The sequence below is a fragment of the Spea bombifrons genome, chromosome 5 (genome assembly GCF_027358695.1).
Source record: "Spea bombifrons isolate aSpeBom1 chromosome 5, aSpeBom1.2.pri, whole genome shotgun sequence".
NCBI lineage: Eukaryota > Metazoa > Chordata > Amphibia > Anura > Pelobatidae > Spea > Spea bombifrons.
Genome location: NC_071091.1, coordinates 94,410,383 through 94,429,898, shown reverse-complemented (window position 1 = coordinate 94,429,898; position 19,516 = coordinate 94,410,383). Strand labels below are relative to the sequence as shown.

General features: G+C 41.7%; 1 protein-coding gene across 5 annotated transcripts in view; it reads right to left on the bottom strand.

The window, feature by feature from the left end:
• The window catches only part of ESRP1 (epithelial splicing regulatory protein 1), a 32,136-nt gene extending 14,702 nt beyond the window's left edge, over nt 1-17,434 (bottom strand). For 4 of the 5 annotated variants that reach the window (XM_053468256.1, XM_053468260.1, XM_053468259.1 and 1 more), the window contains exons 1-4: nt 17,036-17,434; nt 16,503-16,628; nt 12,493-12,606; nt 5,515-5,629 (exon numbers count right to left, since the gene is read on the bottom strand). In XM_053468256.1, coding sequence (XP_053324231.1) covers nt 5,515-5,629; nt 12,493-12,606; nt 16,503-16,628; nt 17,036-17,170 — 490 coding nt within the window. In that variant the 5' untranslated portion in view covers nt 17,171-17,434. The remainder of the gene's footprint in view (nt 1-5,514; nt 5,630-12,492; nt 12,607-16,502; nt 16,629-17,035) is intronic. The other variant, XM_053468257.1, reaches the window with a different exon arrangement.
• Between the last annotated feature and the right edge of the window lie 2,082 nt (nt 17,435-19,516).

The following is a 19,516-nucleotide window of genomic DNA, read 5'->3' as shown; positions in this document are numbered from 1 at the left end:
ATGCAGATGAATTATTCTGGATTTTGTTTTTAGATCCCCACAAGTAGCAAAGCATTGTCTTTGTGATGGACTTTTAAAGAGGTTTCGATTTGAAGAGCTTCTGGGTTAGCCCTTCCCAGGTAGGGCATCAACAGGCCCACCGTTAGAGGAACCTAGTCACCCTAAAGTGTGCGTCTTGGCGCCATTTACCAAAACCAGCCCTAAACAGAATCTTCACAAGAATCTTCACAAGGATCAGAATTAAGACCCCCAAAGCCAATCGTACAAATAAAATGGAGTTTCTGCAATTCTCTGCTTCTCCGTAACAGTTTTAAATAAGACTCTGCACTAGAATCACTTTATCATAAAAGTAATCCATGGAACGATTCAATCAGTAGAAACGTTTCGTTGGTTGCTATGGTGACAAGGCCGTTTTCACTGCCCCAGAATAACCCTTTGTACATATTCTTGAACGCTTTCAGTAGGGACCTTTTAAAATGGCCCAGTAATGGATAGGCGCGCGTATTATTCTTGGTTTTGGTGGCTTCGCATACAGCTGGATCCTTGATGTTTTTTTCATTAAGCTGTCAGCTGCGGGGGAGTCGAGGCGAGAAGAAACATTTCATCTCCTCGCATTAACTATACATTATCAATCGCTAGTCCAGGTGAACTGAGAGAAGGAGACTTCCCTGCCTGCCGCCATTACAGCCGAGAAGCATTACGATATAAAAACTTCTTGGGTATCTCACTGAAGAAGCAGAAGATAATCACATGTCTGCTAGCAAAACATCAAAGTTCACATAACACATTTAAAGGCTAGTCGCATTGGCTAGAATAGGTGTTCTACGGAGAATGCGCGAGAAGCATACCATGGTACGCCCAATGGTTTCAGTAGAGATCGCTGGGGGAGGAGTTAACAACCTACACCAATTTTCATGCACCAGTCTGTGAAATATGCATTAAAAATGGAAAAAGGGCTAAAGTGCTTAACGCAATGAGATGAAGTGTCAGTGTAGCAAATAAACCCCACTCCCATGCCTAAAAGGAGCACATTTTCTAAGCCATTAAACTGTGGTGTAAGAGAGAAAACATGTATCAAACAACAAACCTATTTCAACAGTCAGGAAAAAACCGCTGGCATGGCACGAAGTGGAATACCGCCACATGACCTACATCTACGTCAAACAATCACGAACATCAAGCTAATTATAAAATTTAAAAAAAGTCTGAAGCACTCACAGTCTACATTAAAGCGTTTAGAATAATAAAAAAAAAAAACGCGTTTTTAGCAAATCAAATTTTCACTAATGTGGCGTTTTGGATAGTAAAAAAGAAATAAAAAAAAAATGGCTATTCAACTAAATGTGATTTCTCTCCAGGGAAAGGCGTTTGCACAACTATTTGTGTATGAATCACTCGGCGTAAACTGCATTCACCCCGCCCCGAGGCTCAAAAAACAGACCAAACTTGCTAGGCAGGGTTTGCATAGATAGGAACGGTCACGCCGACTGCTGCCACGTTCCTTATTACACAAATAACCATTTCAGAGCAGGCTGTGCGACAGGCAGCCATTACACTAATTAAACGGTAAAAAAAGCAACTTTAGAATAAAACCGTCCTCCAGAACCCTCCGCAGCACCGGACTCCCTCCACACTCCATAGTGTTTGAATGTTGCAGGCTCTCACAGCGATTAAACGCTGGGACCAACAATATTTGTGTTTTTTTGCATTTAAACAGAGTGCAAAACTTGGTGCAAATACAAACAAAAATAAAATAACTACATTGTATCAGTGGGGTGATGATACAGGCAACATTTTGAGAATTTTCCTGATACTCTACTGAAACACATTCAGCATTGGGACCATGCGATGGCCTCAAAGATCTCCAACGCCCAGGAAGCCTTGGTGCCTGCTACAGCTACATACGAGCATTCCCACAGGATTACTGGGGACTTTAGATTTGTGGATCTAATCTCCTGGGAGGATCACCGCCAAACAAGCTGCGGAATATCTCTCTGTAGTCTCTCGTTTCTCCAGACTTTTGGCTTTCTATATTAAAACCATAAGCTTATGTCCCAAAGGGGAAAAAAAATGAGGAAAAATACTTTAGCTTTCTGGAACAATAAAATATATTTGTAGAGAAATAAAAGCTCAGTGGATCCAACAAGGTAAACAGTGTTGGTGCTGAGGTCCAATATATTGATGATATGCAACGTCAACAAATGGGTGACATTATTTGGTCTGGACTCTTTTGGTCAAGTTGATAAGTTATCAGGCCAACGGGGTATAAAAAATAAAACATTAAATAAAATGCTTTGGGACTTCAGAGGTTGCACAGTGATTCCACTTATACAGTTTATTACTACGATACGTAGCTTTTAAAGCCAGAATCTGTTACAGGGGAGAATTCCCCCATTAGCTTTACAAACGGGGTCATTTTTCCTGAATGAAGGAACATTTCATGAGATTGACGCATACTCCATTTACGTTAAAGTCCATGATTCTGGCAGTTAGGACTCAGCAATTTCAGGACATGAAAGGGTTAATGTTGAAGGATTCTGAACATTTGTAAAAGTGGAAAAATCAGAGGCCCAGACGGCTGACGGGCAATAGATCACAAAGTAAAGGCGCTGGCTGAAACCATACTAAACAAACAAGGGACAGAAATATCCAGGATGTATAAATTCAAAAAGCCGTTAAAATAGGATACAGAAAGGCACGGCGAGTAAATGCTGCATTACAGCCAGGAACACAGCTACACCATTACTCCTGTTGTCATCATTCAGGTCAATAAGTCTTATAGGCTTATAACCATTTAGCAGCTCAGCCAACACCTGCCTGCACCAATCAAATAAAACACGCGAAAAAAGCACACAGGCATGGCCACCACATGTATCCTCGCTGCGGTCACCAATGATCAAGCAGGGAAGCTCCTCGTGACACCACTGGAGCCCTGAACCTTTGAAAAGTTTGGTACAAGTTGGAGCAAGAGCAGAACCCAACAAGACCATAGGGCAACACGACCATCATTTAGGTCCCTGGCACCTTGAGGTGCACCTACAAGTAATGGTGCTCTTGGCAGGTCTCTATCACTCAGCAAACGCACCAGATTATCAAGTTATTAAATGCCTAAAAATAAAAGGGTTCTGCACAATTACAAAGTTTCATGGAGAAGCTTCGCATAAAAAGAACACAAATGTTGCAACATAATTTCCCGTGGTTATTATGAGGTCTGTGTAACCAATACACAGGCTGGACCATGGAAGCGGAGTAAGGAACGCAATAAAAGCTGTTTATACCAAAGATGCAACACGGGACGGCGCGTAGAGTAATAAAAACAGGAGAGGAAGGACCTTTCTATTAATTTAGGGAATATCCAAGAAACAAATACACCTTGCAGGGCAATGAAAGAACAAGGATACACAGCCAGGGTAGGTCAACACATGCCATGAATCAACAGAGGAGTGGCAAGATAGGACTCCTGTTACAGGCTGCTAAAATCAACACCGCCGGTGCAAGCAAAGCCGCCGCTCAGCTTTTACAAGCAGTGCCTGCTCGCTGGTACGAGTATCGTGTTTGCCTTGTTAGACGGAGCAGACCTTTCTTGCCACTTCTCGATGTGAGACAATGCAGCCAAGTCCCAGGACAGCCTCCTATCCTAATCTCTTGCCGCTTTCAGTGCCATGTTTCTAGGCCGGTTTCCACAGTACACAGATAACGCTAAATACAAGGGCAAGCGGCATCCAGAGCTCTACCTGCCATGGACAAACTCATTAATCGCAGCTAATACCCCGCTGGACAGAGCATCAGACACTTCTGCTGCCCGTCAAGACGAAGTGATCAGCATCGCATTTGGCGGACTAGTTAAAATTAAGTCCAATTTATATAAAATAGAGTTTAAATATTTATTTAGCTGGGATGGGGCATTTTTGGGGTAATGTAGCACACAAGAAGCTGTCATTTCTTTGTTCTGATCTTTATATTTTCAGGTGAGAGACTGCAACTTAAAGTAGGACTGATTGCTGAAATCTGCGTTCTGAAAGGGTGGCTTCATTTTCACAGATTTCCCATACTTGTGAGGCCACGTGCCATACACAAAACTTTTCTAGAACTTAAGACAATAAGCCGAACAGTCCCATCGGACCCGTTTGAGCTTTGAAGGCCATGTACGATACATTTTTATTAATTATGGACCCTTTAAATGGTCAAAGACTGCTGATATTAAATAGCAAAGCCAGGTACAGTGCGGCCAGCCTACACCATGGTAAATTTACACCATGACATCAAGAGGTTAATAAATATCCGTATTTCAGACAGTGTTCTGTACTGTGTATGTATATCCAGATCCGCACATTCTGAAAGGAGTTATTCCAGATCGACACCAAGAAATCAGGAATGGTTCCTATAACGAGTGCATCAGTTTTAGTACATAATCAAGCGTCAATGGAGTTTTCCAAATAAATCAGACAAAAGGTTAACATTCAATTACCTCAATACAAAACAAGCCAAGAAACACAGCAAGCTGGCTCATAGAAGAACACAATGAACATCAAAAATCTGGTGCCCTTGTACCTAAAAGTATACTTTTCCAAGGGAACGTGAAAAATCATCCATATTACACTACAGCACTGCTTGAATTTGGTGTATTAATGGGACATCGGGAGAGTCCTGAATACGAATCCCATATACACTGGTCCTAGTTATGAAAAGCATTTCTGGGTCACAACAAGAGACATGGCAATCACTACCAAAAACTAGTTTTTTTTTTTTTAATTAAATCTGCAGCTTTAACGTGGATTATGATGTCATTGCTGATAGATCAGACGTCTGCAGCTGCGTACAAAGAATAGCATCATGAAAGTCCATAAACTTGCTGAACAGAAAAGCGAGCCGCACCTAGGTAGTCGGTTATAAAAACTCTTTATAATTCTGGCGTTTTCAGGTCTTTCATGCGTAATTAAGACCTTCACTCAAAGGAGAAGCTTTGGAGACATAATCTTTGCTTCACAATGGGATGTGCAAGCTGTCATCTATGAACACTTTCAACTGCACTTATTCCTTTTGACATATAAACTATAAATTCTATCAGCAACCCACTTTATCAAAGCAGCCATCTTAGCTTATCCGGTGACTAGTTACCGGTTATCCATCCTCTTCTTTGGGCAGTTTTTGTAAGGTTTAGGGAACAGAAACATCAGGACCGGTGATAAATATGCTAGGTCCGCCACTAATTTCATTTTTTAATGGAGCTAGAGTAGTCCTTTCTTTAGTCTATAGATATTGCCGGAATAAATTACACCAATTAACAAAACCCACAAGCTACGCCTATATTGAATAATGTGGCAATGCAACGAGCATGCCAGATTACCCTTAATACAACTCCTACATCCGTGACCGCTTAAAAAGGTATCAGGACACATCTATAAAAGCATTGTTTAGAAGACATGGCACAATTTTAGGATTTCTGAAAGAAGCTCTTTTCATCGCATCCAAATGCAGCAGCGTTCACACAATAGGTAGCCCAAAAAAGGATACAACTCCTCATTGCCGCCACGTCCAGCTCGCTTATGTCACCCGACCCAGGTAGGCACTTCTTGAATTCTTTTTTAAGGTCAAAGAAGGAGTAGAAGCATTCAGGAAGCATGATGTTCTGCGGAAGACAACAGAAGAACCAGTTATGTCACCTAGAAAGTTGAACCGTTAGACCAGCACAAAGTACGAGACACGATATCCCAGGTAACCCGTCCTATCCGATGTTTGTACAACGGCTGCACAAAACCAAAAGTGGTTGTAATGAGTTCTTACACGGTAAAGAAACATCGCCGCGGCACGTGGATACTACTTTCACAAACCAAACCACTTTCTCTTTGGTCTTTTCAACAGCATTTCACACACACATATTATAATATATATATATATATAGTGAAAACTATATTTATACTAACAATCTCACATGAATTAGAACATAACAAAGGTACACAAACACGCAATAAACACAGCATTGCACGCCATTAAATGTTTCTTGCTATTACGCTATAGACATTTCTTCCCCATGTAACCACCCCTTGTTGATTTCTACAACAGTTATTTAAAAATGTATAATAAGTTTTAAAAGCGTGGCTAACAGGAAGTGGTTATATGTTATGTCATCGGGAGTATAACACGTGCCGCTTACTTTGACCCGGTATACTCCTGACGCAGGCGTTTTACTCAGATTCCATTTTTTTCAGCAGAATTCAAATAAACTAGTATTTTTAAGTGATAAGGCTCGGTCTACAGACAGGACAATGTTGTCCATCTCTGAATATCAAATACTGCATTACAATGTATGGTCTACGGCACGAAGAGGCGGGAAGTCTGCTCATAAACCAGAGGTCGTGTTTGAAAGCTAAAGAATAACTTTATGGAAGTTTGTCCTTGTGTTGTGTTTGCTTTTACTACCTGTAACCGTGGAGCGGACAAAAAGAAACAGTAGTGCTAGCATTTTATATATATACATACATATCTATCTAGATATAAAGTATCTCAGTAACACATTTCCCTTCATTTTCTACAACAAGCCGGTGTTTTCCTGCTAATCAGTTATCTGACATTATAGGACTAGAGAACGTAAGACGAAGCGTCTGCTAGCGTGTTAATATCACAGAAGATGGCGGTAAGGTTTATGAGGGGTTTGGACATAACTATGGAGACAACTTACCGCTTCTCGTAAGCTTCTCGCCAGTTACAAAGCAAGTTATCGAAGCTTTAAAAGTTATCTAATAAGCCATTAGGAAGCAGAGGCGAGGGAAATACCTTCCAACCAACGCAAGACAGGTCAAGAGCGTCCAAATCGCAACATGGAGACCGTTTTCTATGTCTTGTGGATTAACATGAATTTCTAAGAGGGGATTTGCTTTTAGGTTGGGAGACTAATATTACAGAAATTGCAAATTTACAGTGAAATAAGACACTCTGCAAGAGAAATGTCTAGGACACCCCCAATAGACTGCACAACGTTTCATCTACAACATAAACATCGGTAGCATCTGTATGTGCATGTCCAGGTACAGACGTGGATGTTATCAGTAGGAAATGACGTTATTAATAGAATCCTGAATGCACAGACCCTCAGAGTTCTTATAGTACAACACCCCCCCCCCCAGTTGAATATTAATAATTTGGTTTGATGGCTCTAGTGAGCAGGGCTCTCCATCCCTACCCTCCTAACGCCCGGCATTTAGAGTCATTTGTATAGGTATAGAATATTACGCAGTTAGCTGTGCAATGAATATGACCAAACAATTGACTTATTGACCAGTTCCTGAAAAAAAAGTATCTTTTTCAGCTATTTTGGCTTGTTTGATACTGTATCAAAGTTACTTATTTTAAAAGAGAAAGATTCCGCATTGAAGAGGCCCGACAGATGTGATGAGACCAGTGTGTGGGTTCATCAGTAACTCACATTAGAAGCCATCTTTTTGTGGCTTCTTGCACCTCAGTCGCTTGAGTTTTTACGTCCTTTATGCATTCAATAAACAAGAGCAGAGACGGTCGTGCTCCTTTCCAGAAAAGGGTGTCAGAGATCACTCTCTCTATATACCCGTCTTCTGCCAATCACACACACAGAACAGCAATCATCGGCTCTCTGTAAAACACAGCTTGGCTCCCACATAGTTTATAGCAGGTCAGAGAAGAAAGGGAATAGCCAAACGCTGGTCCCAGGCAGGCGGCTGTTAACCCTTTTTTTACTGAAAGACAGGCAGGGAGATCGAAGCAAAGTTATTTTTTCGGAATTCATGATACATCAGGCTGTTAGGTCTAAATGACCGACACTAAAACCGGTTTACGCGCTACTTTATTTTTACCTTACAGAACGATCATCTGATTCTGGACCATCGCTGACACTAGGAAGTCCTAAGTGCCCCGGCTAGTAGCAACACAAATCACAGAAAAGAGGTGCAAGACAAATAAGGCACGGCAAACACACAAAACCGAAACAGACACATGAAATGCCTTTGGCAAGGGTTCTGAACCACTATACACATGTGAAATCCTTCTCATCTATTCAATGGCCGGGTCTGGCAAGAAGGCATCAGCCGCCGCACATCAGAAGCCACAACGCGAGGACTGGTACAATAACAGTCTTCAATCCCCCCTCTTGTGTAAAGTCTAATACTCGTGAAAACTTGAATGATGGGGAGGATCACTATCCACACAGAGGGTGGCTGGCATACCGAGCAAAGAAAGCCTGATGGGCCAGTGGCCGCATACGTATCCAAGGTGCACATACAACCAAGCAACACATATCCTTTATACATCAGTAAGTGGACGCTGGCATTAAAGCGCCAGGGCTGTTTAGTAATCCTTTCTCCAGCCCTGGTGGGGGTTGGAGCAGACAGGACTGGAGGACTCGGGGCTTGAATAAAAAAAAAAACACCCCAGGCCTTCACATGAGCTGCCTCTTACTACACAGCGCCCATGCGTGGCGCACCCACCCCAGAAAGAGGGTCAATGGTTTCAAAATGCCTGCCTTTGAACGCTCTCCAAAACATTACGAGAGGTTAGTACCATGACATTCCTGCCAATGAATCATTTCATTCCAGCTACATCACTGTGTAGAAGAATGCATTGATTTTCTTTTATATACACATTAAATGGCAAGTAAAATCGGTTTCAAAGTCTAGGTTTTAGAGGCTTTCCTCAGCTACTGAATAAACAAAGCAATGGAGAAACCACGTGTTACAACAGAGGCAGCAGAAGGGGTTAAAAGTGTCCTGTACAGGCCTCTCCCCTGTTTACCCAGAAGGAGACACAGGTGGCATGATGTTAAAGGACTGCTGCGAGGTTTCCCCCCCCAGTCCTGCAGGGTCTATTTCTATGCCATTATAGAACCCCCGCAAAACGAAGACAACTTTCCTGTTCAAGGGGCAAAAACGTGTCAAAGGACTGTTTTTGATGTTTCACAAGCATATGTTATGAGAGACTATTAAAATTGATTATATATATATATATAAATATATATTTCTAGGGAGTACATAATAGAATACTTCTATTTTAAACATCCTACAGGTGATCAGGCATGGTGGTAAGATTTTTAGGACAGGCGCCAGCTAGATGTTTCCTTGAGTCAGGATTTAATGGACAGAAAGTAAATTAAAACCACAACGTGGCCATAAATGATCTTAATACCGATTACTGGAGTCCCCAGAGCTTTAGATCCTACTGCACAGAGAAAGCAGCTACAGACAGACAACTATTTTATGTCCGTATAGCGCCAACAGACACTGTCACAAACATGTGCACACACGTGGACATACGCATACCATGACACATACCTACACATGTAATATGAGCACTGACTCATGCGCCCTCACTGCCAATCGCAAGCCCATTGTACTGAATGTGGACAAGAAAAGCTTGGAAACATCATCTAAAAGGAATGTACTTCGAGGAGACATACCACGGATAAAAATCCCTGAGCATAAAATACAGCACTCCATACAGCGATAATTGTTTTATCCGTTCGTTCCAATAAAAGTGGTTTATGCGCTGCCGTCCTAGTCAGTCATGATTTGTGACTTTCCCTGCCCAGACACAACACCGAGCTCTTACTTTATGGCAAAGTTATGACACTTGCTCCTCTATACAGCTAATGAAAGTCCGAGTCCTCATGGGTGACTGAGACCGAGCCACTTTATCGATAACCACCTGTAGTGAGGGCGTTTGTCTAGTGGATGGGGCTAAGGTCACAGGACTCAAAACACAAATTACCGATATGTGGCTGAATTTGGTTGGAGTTCAATTTTTGCTTCTTTTAAGCCACCTTTCTACGCTTAGTCAGCTTATTATTGACCATCAAAGAGAATCTGCTTAGGTTCAACATGGTGAGAAAGAGGCATGAAACAGCAGACAGATTTTGCTAAAGAGAAAAAACGCCGGAGTAAATACCAACCCTCTTTTACAAGGTGAAAGTAGGTGGAAACCTCCAACCCACTGTAATATTTACTAAAAATCATCCACCCACCGCAAGGATTTGCAGGTAGTAGTAAATATCCTGAATTGGTCCCCGCTCGGACATTGGTTTTCTGCTTCCACATGTGATCATTTTATTTGTTGGCCTTTGAAACACGTGTTAAGATCACAAGACAATGGAGCTCTTACGATATAAAGCAGGCTTAGGGAGGATGTTCGGGTTGTTCACTGTATTTTATTGGAGTGTTTGGACACCTAGCAATTAAAATATTACCATTTCAGGAAGAACATCTGAACTGCATTGCTCGCCCCTTTTTAATTAAAAAGTGGAGATAAGCCACACGTCTAACAGTTGTTGTAGGGTACATTTAGCGAACCATACTCCCACGCTTAATAAAAGTGTGCCTGAGACAGGGACGCTGAGATTCGCAAGAAATGGAAATTCATTACAAAACCTTTAGACACTAAAATAATGCAGAATGTCTTGTTAAGTGGTCATATTTAGAGTCCAGATGAACCATCTTGAATTCTAGGCATAAAGACATCTGCCACGATAACATGTGAAACAGAACAAACGGTATGCAGCGTGAACGCACACCTTACACACAGAAAATAAAAAAGGGAGATACAAACTTATACAAAAGATACGTATCGTATATACGTTTAATCACTGGCTTCAAATTCATCGCTTCACCATTCATTACGAAGGGACAGCGTTGTCAAGCGTCTCCAGCAAGAGCCAAGCCGGAAGCGAGAATCACAGTGAATGAGGACACGAAATAGAACTGATTTAACGAAATATTTAAAAAAGGGGCAAACCAGCCTCTGGCTACAACAGAAGCTCAACAGCATTGCCCCTTTGTAATACGCAAGGAGTTGAAATGACGACAACTTCTCTCTGGCTTCGGTGAACAGGCCCAATTATGTGTGCCACGTAGATAAGCGGACACCAGGGCACTAGCGAAAAGGTGATCCTGCACCAGAACAAACTCAAATAAGAGATGCGCTGCATAAATATAACCACAACGGCCATCTCCAATGTTAGATAAACCACAAAAAGCGTAATAATATACTAGCCCAAGATTGTATTGCAAGAGCATCGAAGAACACATGGAGACAAGGTCAACGATTGCTCCAGGGTTAATGAACGAGGCGTTGGTTTCCCTATTGAACACTGTTCTATACCCCAAATGAAGCCCTAGGGTAAATAACCACGTTGCAAACCACTCCACTAACCCCAAAAACTTAAACCGAACCACCGAACCCTTATAACTGGTCCTCGTAGCCTTAGCCTAGCAGAGGCCACAACGTTTTATTCCGGGACATGTCCACACAGCAGGGATATTTAAAATGTGGAGCTGAAACTATTGCTCCCTCCCCTGCCTTACACCTGTGAGAGTTAATACGTATCAGCTGTAGATAAGGAACAATCCCTTCTTGTTCCGGCCAAGCTTATATCGCAGCTGAGCTTATCCTACTACCACCCCACGTGGGGGGAATCAGTCAGGCTTGTAAGAGGTACTCTTAGCACCAAACGCATGATGGTGGACCCTTCCCCCCCCCCGAACGCAAGGACATAGTCGCTCATATTTACTAAATGGCATTATATCACAAGACACCTGCTGGAACTATATTACACCTCACAGCCAGCTGAGCTTAACATTGGGAACGGTTATATAATAAGCTATTGTATTCAGAAACATGGGGGGGGGTTTGGAAGATGGTTAACAAGCTTGATTAACTACTTGCTAACCAAGAACTTGGTGTGTTATTTGACTTAATAAATAGAGGGTCTGCAAGAAATGCCCCGGGTCATAGACAAGTAACTAAAAAGTATAAAGATTTGCATGCAAGACTTGCTAAAATATAAGTGGATTTTAAATAGGGGGGCAGGGGCTTCCAGGAGATAAATCCAGCATGTTTGGGGGTAAAAAAATAAAATAACTGGTTATATTAACATGCAGCCACACAACATTAGGCCTGGCGGGCGCAGTAAATTCCCTTCCACGAGGACGATCAGGCTGCAGTCCAGCCGCAGCGGCCACCTAGAATACTAAAGAAATCACAACAAGAGCTATAAGAGTAGAAGATCGCACGTTCCGTACATCTGCATGGCAAGAGGCATATAACATTATATGACGCTGATGTCTATGAGAACTTATTGAAGGACAAAGGAGACAAGGTCAAAGATTGCTCTAGGGCATCCAGTATACTTCTTAGCCAGAAGAATAACAATCCTACTGGTTACGCTTTGATAAACGTTAAAAATGTACGATTTAAATGACTTTCCCCAGCCTAAACAAAAATGCCAAGATATCATGCGAAGACTGAAGTCTCCATGTGCAATAAGTTATATACACTGCTTCGAACACCTACATAAAAGCATTATATTTATAGGTTACAGTACGTCCGCACGGTACTTTTTGTATCAGGATACGTGGTATGTCACACACCCTCTTCCATCGATGTGCCAAACAATAAAAACACACCCAGTGAACATGTTACACAACCCAAGCATACAACACAATGAATATAAATATAAACGTAGAAGACTATTACCTTTTTGGAGGCTTCAGGATGCAGCACTTGTCTGATGTGGAGTTGTCCATCGGTAGCCAAACAAAATGAAGTGCCCACTCCGATGTTCAGCTCATTACCAACAGACTGATTAAACTGTGATCAAAAACAAAGAAAACACGGGTCAGATTACACGGTTCAGTCTTTTAATCCAAACATGGCATCTGAAGGATCGTATTAACAGGAATGGAGACCAAGGACGGATTTTGTGTAGGTTTCTATATATGTATATTCTACGGTATAGACATTCAAGGTACATCATTACGTTTACTCTGCTAGAAACACCAGCCTTTGAATCTATTCCACGCTGTGCAGGTCATACTCGATACACAAAAACCATCATTAGCATCTACACGACTTAGTCAGGAAAAAAATAAATACATTTGGAACTTAATTATAAGGTCACTGGACATGCTCTGCTAGACCATTGCACTTTATTAAAACACCTTCCATAACATACACAAATTACCCTGTATGTAGTCTCCTAGAAAAATCAACATGGCGGCACAGACTACTCGTTTTGTTGATTTTACCAATGTATGGCATGATTACAATACTACGCATCAAAAAGCCAAAAGACCATGATTATGACCGGTTAATTTAATATAACATAGGATGAGTGCTGCTTCAGGTCAAGAAAGCCTGGCATCCTACGTTGGGCAGGTAGACTCCACAGAGCAAAGCCAAAGCACATCACGCAAGGAGAGAGAACCTGTAAGGCCAGGTCCTTCATTCCATAACACAGAACACCTATGGGGATAAGGTTTACACGGGTGAGATCCCAAAGCCTAGGAGTACCGAGATAAACAAGCACCTACAGCAGGGGTGTCCAACCTGCGGCCCTCCAGCTGCTGCAGGACTACATCTCCCATAATGCTCTTCCCGCTCAATGGCTGGCAGAGGAGAATGGGAGATGTAGTCTTGCAGAAGCTGGAGGGCCGCAGGTTGGACAGCCTTGACCTACAGGTATGGCCAAAACATGGGATTGAGGACTAGCTGGCCCAACACTTTGATAGCTGGTAAAATTCCACAGATCATTTGAGCCACCAAAGCAGTCTTGTACGTTACCTCACATACCTCAAACAATTAAGGTACGTTTGTGAGACTACAAAAAATGATCTCTAGTCTAAATAACCGTACGACAACACCCAGGTTACACCCGTCTCTCCGATTAGAGGACGCTCACACACATCGCCAAACAGCTGGTTCTGCTGCTTTTCTTCTGCTCAGAGTATTAACCCTGTAAGCAAATTACACCCCTCCCCCCACAAACATTTTTGCATCTGGCCCAACCAGTCTTTCTACATGTTCCCGGTACATGTTATGCGTTTACAAGCGTATAACATATCTGGTAACAATTCACTTTATCTGGTTCACCACTGGATACAATTATAACATTGCACTATATGAACACGCTAATGGCAGTAGTAGCCTTATGTTAAAATTGTGTGTAATATATATATATATATATATATATATATATATATATATATATATATATATATATATATATATATATATATATATATATATATTATTCCAAGAGGAATCGGCATCATTGCCCTAGGCTTAGTGAGGCCTATTAGAGATTTGGAAAGAACAGCACTTTGTAAACAGATAATTTGCCCATTTTGATAAACTTGTTACTCTGCAGGGGCCGGGGAACGCCAGCTTCTGTGTACCACGTGTGTATGGATGTTTGATCTGTGGATACTGACTGCATATATTATTTATTCTGCACCTTTTACCAGGCATTTGCGACACATTAGAATATCCAGCATAAAAGTGCAATAAAAGGTTGACGTGGCCCTGAGGCATTGTGACTTTTTCCACCTTTCAGTGTCAGAGGCTTTGCCCGTACAGAGGAAACAATGGTTGGGTTATAGCACAATATTCATCATTCTAAAGAGGTGTCACAGAATTCTGTAAAAGGGTTACTTTAATAGCTATAGAAGCAGGGCAAACTGGTACATTTGGGGTTAATCAAATGAATATTTTATAAATTGTGGTTTAAGAGATATCACCTCCGATTTATAAATTATACTATACAAGAGAATAAAAAGCAGCACATTAAAACACACGTTTGTGTATGTATGTATAAATGTATGTGTATATATACACACACTTTAATAGTGTGTGCAATAAAAACTCATTATGGTATATCCCAGGAAACTATTTATCTCATGATAACAAAAATATTGTTACAATTAACAAAATTCTAAAAAAAATAAAAAATGTAGCAAGTACTCCAGCTATGACACGGTTAACATGAAATAACAGATATACATTAAAGGGAAAAGGGTGTTATGGGGCGAATAATCCCAATGTCTCCTTTTTGTCAATTTTCTTATAACAGAACAAAAAAAAAAAAAAAAAAAACACAAAAAATTACAGAGTTACAGAATAAATGTAGAACTATCTCCATAGAAGACACAGAATAGATTACTTTCAGCTACCACTTAATTAACATAGATGTGTTTGTTTTGCTGTGAAATATTTATGAATTGTGTATGGTAGATACACAGTGAGAGCAGCCATGTGCGCAGAATAAGGCGATCTGTATGGTAACACGGCTTAGCGAGAAACAACCGTGGCGGACGTTTTAAAGGCGTCTTAAAGAATGAGCTGTCACCCCACCGGCAGAACCTCCACCCGGATCTTTGGCCGGTGCGACTATTAAAGTTCCCGGCAGCCGGATTACGGGCGGATAACAGCTGGAGTTGTGCAATCCCAGCCACCTGTTTAGTTAATGGTGGCTGTGGGTGTGATGACACCAAACCAAGTATGAAAAATATAGGCATTGTGTAACCAAAGGGTTAACGCTCATTTATAATGGAGGAGGGGAAAGAAAAATCACGGAGGGGGGAGTCTATTCAGAAAAGGGAGAGGAAATGTCGCTGATTTAACTATACATCATACAGGGTCTGAATCCCATTGGTCCTGGACCTTTACAATGTATAGTAAAGTCAATGAGCAGAAACCACAACCCTCCCTTAAATGAATAGAGCCAAATGTAGGAATATTCACGTACATTCAGTACAAATAACTGCCCTTACTGACAGGTGTGAAGGCAGGGCCCCCAGAGACTATATACACCATCGTATCTATACTGGCATGTGTATACTGTAAGCTCTTTGAGCAGGGCCCTCCTCACCTGTTTCTGTAAGCAAAACTGCTTGTTATGTTACATACTGCTTGTTATGTCCTGTCTACCCATTGTACAGCGCTTCGGAATATGATGGAGCTATATAAAACAACCGTGTGACATACTTCATATAATAATGATACACGCATACTAAGGTACACCTGAGAAAAAAAACATAATTGGCTGGGTTGGGCCGGGCGTTTCCATTGATAGGCGGAGGCGGGGGGAGCTGCAGAACCTGCTGTGTGTAACGTTTGGCAAACAGGGGAATGTATGTGCAACAAAATGGGGATGATACAAGACACCCCCCCCCATGTATGTATATATATATATATATATATATATATATATATATATATACATACACACACATATATATACACACATATATATATATATATACACATATATATATACACACACATACACAACCCGCACACGCTTCTATATCATATACTGCTATCACAGTAACATTAACCCATTAGTAGCTATGCATAATATATATTGGAACGTTAATTTTACAATATGTTTAATAAAAAAAAAAAAAACTGGTTTCTTCCAGCAGCAAATTATTTTAATTCATATAGAAAAAGGTCCCAACACGAAATATCTGACTCCTGCCAAATATCGTTTCTAATAATCTGTAATCTGAATGCTGACAGCGGCCACAACCGTGACAAATCTAACCTGGATTACAAACAGTAGAATTTACTAAACACCGGCGAGAGAATCCGCAGCTCTCCAGGAGCAGGGAGCCCAACTCCAGTACTGCCCCAAATGCCACATCCACTCCGTTCCAGGCCACATCTTCCCAGCAGTTTTAACCCCTTATGGACAGGTATCTCACCTGCTGCAAAGCCTGATCAAGCTGGGGGGCCGCATATAGGCTTTCTGGCTCGATCTTGGCCTCCTTGCACTCTTCTGTCAGCTCCAGGTGATCGGGTCTGACTTTGACTTCATGGAGTTTCCCAGCCTGTAACAGATCAGAGATAAAGCCCGGCTTTATTACCATGAAATACTCCCCAGCCCTTACATAATAGTGACAGCGAAGTGTGCGCCCCGGGAGTGTAATGAAAACGAATCGCGTCAGCCCAAGGTGAACAGAAAACGCTTACAAGCCCCATAGCGTGTGCTAAAGCGCCAACATGCTCCGTGGCGCCGTCCTGCCGAGTTCCAAAAGAACGTTCCGCGGGTGTTCCCGGCACAAAGGGCCCTCCGAGGGAGAGCTGCAGCTTAATCTACACGGAGGCAGGTTATAAGAAGGCTTTACGCTTAGATTGAGCTTTTTCCGTAACTATTGGCGTAAGAAGCAGGTCTTTGAGATGGGAAGCCCAATAAACTCATAAATAACCCTCTATGAAGCGATCTATTCGCACCCACCTTTTTGTTGGCCAGATCTATCACTTTCCACAACAGCTGGATCACTTCTTTCTCATCAGAGCCCAATTTACTCCCATTAGCACCAGCAGTAGTAGTGAACAAAATCACCAGGTAATCCGGGGAAGCTGCAGTCATGGTTTTTTTTTTTTGTCTTTTTTTAATCTTTTAAAAAATAAAAGTCCTAATTGTACGCCTATATACAAAAAAAATAAACTTTCACCTTACCCCCAAAGTGAAAAAAGAACCCAAAAAGATAACACCCTACACCTTGAATCACCTCCACCTATAGATATTGAACGAGACACCCCGGGGGACCTGCACATACTCTACAGGAGGATCCAGGTTGGGGGGAAGGGGAGGGAAAGGCAGGTTTTGCCTCTTTTTTTGTTTTGCACTCCACTGTTTGAGCCAATAAAATGAAGGCTGCACCTCTACAGAGCGCTTTCCAAGGGCTGGTGACTTGTCATTGGGATGTGGCTGTCCCTCCCCCTTCCCACGTGGTCACGCAGGTAAGAAATACCTGGCCAGATTTCTTTCGGCTTTTTCCGCCAATGCATTCGGCAGAGCTCGGCTGTGGCCTCTTTGGCTCCCCCTAGAGGAACGCCGAGTCATGACCACCCGGCTGCCAATCTGTGTTGAACACGTTTCCCTGACCACCTGCCTGTTGATAATTGGCTTGTATTGTTTGTTGCTTTACTCCGCTCTGTAGGAAGTTTTGGAGGGTTACTCTCAAGGTCAAGTAGGATAAATATGTTGATATAGGGCTCTGCATTGATATTCTGGATGAGCTGGAACTTATTCAGAGTGATTCTAGTCATTACCCAGTGATCTAGTGATCTCTCTTTATATCAACACCAAAAGCCCCAAGTATCCCATTTTGGAACCCAAACCAAATCCCTTCATCTCGAAGCACAGAAAGGTGCCTCGGCAAGGTTAAATACCGACCACATTGACAGCTCTTGGATATGTACTACTAATGTCTATAAAAGTGCAAGCAAACCCCGGAGAAGACAAATTAAAATACTTCCCAACTGTCCCGCTTTAGGAGGAGCAGTCCCACTTTAAGACCCAAATCTGTCTCTCCCTGTTTTGTAGGAGCTCAGACTGTTTGCTGGGTATAACAATGTTTTACAGTCCTAAAAGTCCCAGCATGTTTATAGAAACATTTACAAATTGGTTTATCAATAAAAACAGGTCTCCCTCATTTCTATTGCTAGCATCTTATTATAATATCGAAATATTGTGTAATTAATGAAAGTCTATGGAGGGAAGGGTGTAATTGAGCAAAAAAAGAGCTTATTTAGCATTCTGCAACTGTTTTAGTTTTGTTTATGCGTTTATGTGTGTGAGAGAGTATGGATGTGTAATTGTGTGTGTGTGCGAGAGCATGGATGTGTACTTGTGTCTGAGTGTGAGAGAGCATGGATGTGTACTTCTGTGTGTGTGAGAGAGCATGGATGTGTACTTGTGTGAGAGCATGGTTGTGTACTTGTGTCTGTGAGCATGGATGTGTACTTGTGTGTGTGTGTGAGAGCATTGGTGTATACTTGTGTGTGAGCATGGATATGTACTTGAGTGTGTGTGAGCATGGGTGTGTAATTGTGTAAGTGGGGTGAGATGGAGTGTGAGTAAGTATGAGTAAGTGTGTGTAATTTGTGTAAGTGTGTTTACATATGTTTTATGTTAGAAGGGGAGCAAGGGGCAAAGAAGGCAACAGACCAGTTGTGTGGGGGCAATGATGACATAGACCAGCTGTTGAAGTTGTGGGGGCCTGGGGCAATTTTTCGCACTAGGGCCTGGTGGTTTCTAGTTATGCCCCTGACGTTTAGCAATATAATTATATAGTACATTATATAAATGATATGATATTAATACATTATATAATACATGTTTAGCATTATTATCATCAATACTCAAAACGGTATTATTCATAAAGATCAGCGTTCTAGAACATTTTCACTATCATTGCCTTGAAAAAAGTCCACATTGTTATGTGAAGCGCTACTGCCGATGTCCTGAAACATATTCCATGACAATTATAAAATTGTGTGCAGATTTGGGGTCTACACTTGGTGGTTATTCCCTTAATGTTTGTATTAGAGTCGAGAGGAGAAGCTTTTGTCAGACTCGCTCTACTTGTCCTCCGACTTTTCTAAATGATCTGGAACAGATCACATGAGTTCTTTGTGCACCACTTGTACAAGTTAACCGTGACTATTCTTACCGAGTGTGTTTAGTATTCTAAAGTAGACATCAATGGAAATCTGATAAATCCTTTCTGCTAAGAGAGAGTGTGAGGACATGGCTACTCAGGACCGTTGGAGGACAGTTAAGTGGTCCATGGTGGACTACAACCACAAATCCAGGCATGTTGAATTAATACCCATTGTTCTCAATAAGTCAGACCCTTCTTTTGCAGTCCACGAGCAGCTACAACGTCAATATCTGCCCATCCTGCAGCAATAGAGTTGGTTAGAGATG